The 5,864-nt window shown below is 36.2% G+C and overlaps 1 protein-coding gene across 2 annotated transcripts; it reads left to right on the forward strand.

Moving 5' to 3' along the window:
- The first annotated feature begins 635 nt into the window (after window positions 1-635).
- Window positions 636-4,219, forward strand: LOC122067542 (probable cytokinin riboside 5'-monophosphate phosphoribohydrolase LOGL10). 2 transcript variants are annotated; one of them, XM_042631382.1, is made up of 7 exons: window positions 636-870; window positions 1,179-1,276; window positions 1,362-1,392; window positions 1,736-1,835; window positions 2,402-2,472; window positions 2,568-2,711; window positions 3,608-4,219. In XM_042631382.1, exons 1-7 carry the CDS (start codon window positions 715-717, stop codon window positions 3,701-3,703), a joined length of 696 nt encoding a protein of 231 aa, XP_042487316.1. In that variant the 5' UTR covers window positions 636-714; the 3' UTR covers window positions 3,704-4,219. The 2 variants fall into 2 exon arrangements, with proteins under 2 accessions (XP_042487316.1, XP_042487317.1); XM_042631383.1 differs by having other exon boundaries at window positions 636-840.
- The last annotated feature ends 1,645 nt before the right edge of the window (window positions 4,220-5,864 follow it).

Genomic DNA, 5,864 nt, shown 5'->3' on the forward strand with positions numbered 1-5,864 from the left:
AATCAACAACTTACCTCTTTCTTGGAGGACTCTTCTAAGAGTCCAAACCTTACGGTGTGGCCGATTATTGAAGATATCCGATATCTTTGTTCTCTTTTTTATGACTGTCAATTTGTTTGTATTCCAACGGTGGATAATGCTATGGCCGATACACTTGCTCGAAGGGCTCAGTCCATTACGAATAGAACTGTTTGACTTATTACCGATCCTTGTTTGTCCGCACCTACTGTTGTAGACAACTTTTATGTAATCCGTCCATCTCAACAGATTCTTTTTCTACCAAAAAAGATAAATAAATTAGGACTGGTCCGAATTACCTGGAGTCTGCTCTCCAACAGTCCAAGTCGGGAGTTGGAAAAGTTCAAATTGAATTTATCATCGGGGAGAGAGAGAGAGCGAGAGAGAGAGAGAAAAAAAGTTAATGAGATAGTGATGAAGGGCATGATGTGATTTAAAAAGCCAGCCCCATGCAGCGAAGCCCTCATTCGTTTGATGTTGTTTTGGTGTTGACAAGAGTGGTAGACACAGCCAAACCACTCACGCACGCACGCACGCACGCACACCCTTGGGTTTGGAAGAGCGCTGGGGCCTGGGAAATAGGATTCTGAGACTGCTCTACTGCTTCTATAATTAAACCCAAAATCTTGTAAGACAAGAAAGAGAAGTAGAGGGTGTTGGGTTGGCTTGTGATTGGTGAAGAAGTGCTTTTCCTTTATGGAGAACGAGATTCAATTACAACTACAACAACCTCAGGTTTTGATGAGAACCAGATCCAGATCCAGGTTCAAACGTGTCTGTGTTTTCTGTGGAAGCAGTCCTGGAAAGAAGATCAATTATCAGGTCTCAGCAATACAACTTGGGAATGAACTGGTACTAGTGTTTTTGTTTGGTAGTGGTTTCAAGGAATTCAAGCTTTCTTTCTAGTTGTAGATCTATTTTGTTCAGAATTTTGCTGGTTTTAATGAAGAAAAACTCTGGTTTATTATTTTGATCTTCCTTAAAATTCGAACCGTGGCTGCTTCATTGAAAGAGAAAGTCTTTTGTTCTCTTCTTCTTCCTCTTTTTCTTCTTAAAAAAAAAAAACAACTTAGTGCACGAGGCTCCCATTACTGTAGGATCTAAAAGGGGCAACCTTACCCTCTCTTCTTCTTCTCTATAATTATTGAGCAAATCTGCAGGTTGAAAGGAATATCGACTTGGTTTATGGGGGAGGCAGCGTTGGTCTGATGGGTCAAGTCTCCCAAGCAGTTTACGATGGTGGTCGCCACGTGTTAGGGTCTCTCTCTCTCTCTCTCTCTCCCTTTTTTATAATGCTCTCTCTATTTACCCATAACATATCTGTTTCGTTTTTTGATTTGCAGGGTAATCCCCAAGACCCTCATGCCTAAAGAGGTACTGAATACTAGTTCGTTCTACTCTCATTAATTTTCTCTCACCTTTTTTTTTCTTTTCTTTTTTTTAATTTAAATACTCTCTATGCAACTTAAATAAATAAAACAAATTATTTAAAAGGAAAAATACCTTAAATTAGAGTTGTCTATTTTGTAGATCAGAATCTTAAAATTCAGGACTACAAAAGGGTGCATAGACATACATGGGCACATATACACTTTAATCTAGACTATTTAAAAGTTTTGCTAAATCACTTTTTAATGTAGGAAAAATGGAATATGGATTACCAAAATCAAATGTTACTAATGTGACAATAACAAGTGAACCCTTATTTAAAGTGCAGATAATTGGAGAAACTATTGGGGAAGTGAGAGTTGTGTCCGATATGCACCAGAGAAAAGCTGAAATGGCTCGCCAGGCCGACGCTTTCATCGCCTTGCCTGGTATTCATCTCTCCTTCTATATGGCACCCTTTTATGCTCTCTAAAGAATTAATAATTCTATGAAACTAGTTTACTTCCTATAGAAACCTTTAGTAACTATTAACCACTATTAGACTTTTTTTTTTTTTTTACAAAAGCAAAAATGCTTCATCATTTTAATAGTTGCTAAAGGATTTTTAAAAATATTGATATTTTATATATATCATTGTCGATACATATTTGAATTTATATGTTTTGTATGATAATATGAAATAAGGAGAAAGTTTTCCTCCACCGTGCGGTTCACAACCCTTAATAAGGTTTTAATATGTTCACCAGAATACTTTCTCGATACCTTCCGCCCGCATCTGAAGTCCCATGATCAAGGGATACCCTTTAATGTAACTTACATACTGCATAGAATGAACTTCCAAAAAATTTAATGTCTGGTTCTAATTAATTACTTTTTTTCTTTTTTTTAATAAACATTCCAGCTAATTACTGAAGAAACTATTTTAGTTAATAATGAACTAAAGTTTAATACTTTATCTTTTAATTAATTAATAAACTGCTTGTGTGGAAATTAGGTGGATATGGGACATTAGAAGAACTTCTGGAAGTAATCACTTGGGCTCAGTTGGGAATACATGAAAAACCGGTAATCCTTTATTTAATCCTGAGTCCACCTTCTTTGAGAAATGGAAAAAAATAAAAATACCAAGCAAATCAATCACTTTCTCGAATTTCAAGCAGGTAGGGTTGTTGAACGTTGATGGTTACTACAACTCGCTCTTATCTTTCATAGACAAAGCAGTGGACGAAGGCTTTATTACACCAGCAGCCAGACAAATTGTTGTTTCTGCGCCCACTGCCAAAGAACTTATGTCTAAGCTTGAGGTATGTGTTGGGGTTCCACGGAAAACAATTAATTTTACATCAGATATGAATACTATATGTTGTGACTTGGGTAAAATTCATCTTTAAAAGGAGAGGGTGCCTAATTACTCATAAAATCTTGATTTTTACATGCGCTCCTACATGGAGGGGGAGATTATTGGGGTTCCGAGTTCCTATAGTAGGTTATCTTTTCATTTTTTTTTCTTGTTCTAAAAACGAGTATCCAAGCCTTCGACCTGACTAGTCCATTGCATGGGTCCATATTGACCCCACAATCGCATGGACCGGGTCATCTTCTCATAGGTATCTGATCCTTACAAGACTAACCAGAAAAGTATAACATGTAAATTTGGAATGGGGCATAGAAAGTTTAGATCCTTTTGTTCTGAGAGGAATAGCTTCTCATCATATTGCAACAAGGATATTGGGTATATTAGCAAGCCTATTCCATCTCATGGATACCTGGAGTACATCTCAGTTTCAAAGATTCTATATTAATACATATCAAACAAAGAACTATCCCACTCTCAAGGTTCTTTCTGTTTAATGTGGAAACTTGTTTGGTCGATTTATCTGTTAGCTTCTCAAATCAAGATTTAAAACCCAAAATTAGATGAAGGATCAACCTCCCATGATTTCAAGCAATATTAGTAGGAATTAGGATCAACTGGTTCCAATTTAAATGGACTAATTCCTTTGTTAGCACTGATACGGACTTTGGGAGAAGTCATCTTCATAAACTGATTTATAAGGTGAAAAACTCAACATCATATCCGCCCACATCAAATCATTTTGATAATCGATGTGAATCAACCCCTCATGTGACAGATATATGTTCATGACATATTTACTTCGGCAAGGAGTTAATTGTAATTCTCCAATAATATGGAGCGCAGGAATACACGCCCAAGCACAATGGAGTTGCATCTAAGCTAAGTTGGGAGATGGAGCAACAATTGGGATACTCAACGAAGTCGTACATTGGCCGTTGATCGAACTTAATTACATACCCTCTCCCTCCTTGGACTAAAGCTCGTATATCACATGTGAAACTCTCTATATATGTGATTTTGCATGCATAGTTTAGGTATGGTCCCAAGTAAGACCTTAGATAGACATTTTTTAAGGCAAAAATCCATGTACCCAACCCATTTAGGTGAGATTTTTTCCCCCTTGTGGTGTGCTCCTTTCCTTTTATTTTTACTTTTCTTCTGTTGTCTTTGATTAGATTCATGTATCCAATCCCATTTAGTTGGCATAAGGTTGAGTTGTTGTCTCCATAGACAATTTTATGTATAAGATGTGGTTCCACACTACAAAAGCTGATACGTATATACACACACACACAATCCTTTTAGGCCATTTTTCACTTAATCTTCCTTTCCTATCTATATCTATCTATAGAGTATATGTACATATATATGTGCATATATGGCGAGTCATTCAAAATGAAAAATAGAGACTTGGAAAGTCTAGGGTAAGGTAAAATGTTTAATAAAATTTTTATTTATATCTGAAAAATATTAATGCAATGAATTGTGACTTTAATCTAATTGTTTTTTTTTTTGGGGGGGGGGGGGGTGTGGGGAAATAGCCTCTCATCAAAACGATTATATATGTTTTTCTTTCCCTGGTTATTTATTAAATTGAATATTTGGTATAGGGAAGGAAAAAACAATTCCTGTCATTTTCTCATGTCGGTAATTTGTGAAACTGTATACATATTTAATGAAAGGGTTTGTTCACTTTCTCGGAAGTCTGATATAGAAATAGAGATTTCTAAATTAAAGCAAACAAAGATGCTCCATTAGGAGGAAACATTGCAAGTTCAGAATTGATGTTTGATGATGAGTTTTGAATTATTGTTGGAAGGACACTTGTACAAAACAAGCCAATGGGAGAAGGACACTTCTCGAGCAGCTGATGTGTTCGCCTCGTTGTGGATAAGAACTTAAGCCACCGGGACTAGTGCTCATGTGTGCATGTCATCTCCTAAGATAAGAACATTATTGAGGAGTGGGGACTCGGGACCTTTTGAGGCCGAAGGAAATGTTTGTTTTGAATGGAGGAAATTTCCTTGGGCTGCTTTTGTAACGTTTCAGAAGAACGTTTCTGAAGTTTTTAACGGAATAAAGCGTTTGGTGCATTTGTGGTGTGTTTTTTTTTTTCTTAACAAAAAGTGGGGGGGGGAAAAAAAAACAAGAAATGGGAATTGACGGAACGACAAAAAGTAGTTCCTTTATTCTTGTTTCTTCCAAAAAAAAAGAATTTTATGGAACATAAATGTTACCAAACGCAGCCATTCTTATTTGATTTGTTTCTCTCTTTGAATGTAGATAGTTCTTAATTCTATTTAAGTACCTAAACAAGGAAAGAAAAATATGCCATTTTAAATTCCTGGGCTCACTTATTTGGGTGCGTAAGGAAAAGGTAGTCTTGATAAGCTTTTAAGGGTGGTTGATCAAATTTTTAGCCACACGGTGGGATGATGTGATAATTCAAATGGGTAGGGATCATGTTAAATTTGAAGATTTTTAGTGTTATCAAATACCTTGTATATGTATCTCTATGCATTTTTTTCTATATTTTTCAGTCCTTCATGCACCATGCACCATGCACCATGCACCATGCACCATGCACCATGCACCTTATAAATATTAAGGGTTTCATCTGTGAGCTCTGCTTGGACTGAAACTTGACAATTACATTGAGCCATAGAGGTCTGGTTGTCTACAAAATTGGGCCCATCCAATTTTATATGTGGAAAAAAACTTGGGTCGTTATAATGACCTTGTCAAGATGGCCCATCTTAAGTAACCCAACAAAGAATTTTTAGTGTTTCTTATGGCCAATTTATTTATATGGACCCTTAAGGAAATGCTTCTTTCACGTTGTATCATCATCATGCCATATAGACAAATGATATGACATTCTGACTTTGGATAGAGAAGACATAGGGTGGATCAACCACATATCAAATTTCAAAGCCTAATTAAATCTAATACCTTCTCGAGTATTGGTATGCATCGCATGTATGTCTATCCATGCTTGTGGTAATCGGAACACTATTGTGCATTCTTCCATAGCCCTTGATTTTTAACTTATTTTTGTGACTTGATAGTGTACAATTGAGGTTCTCCAATAAAATAAAAA

This window comes from Macadamia integrifolia, unplaced genomic scaffold, assembly GCF_013358625.1.
Source record: "Macadamia integrifolia cultivar HAES 741 unplaced genomic scaffold, SCU_Mint_v3 scaffold2970, whole genome shotgun sequence".
NCBI classification, from domain to species: Eukaryota; Viridiplantae; Streptophyta; class Magnoliopsida; order Proteales; family Proteaceae; genus Macadamia; species Macadamia integrifolia.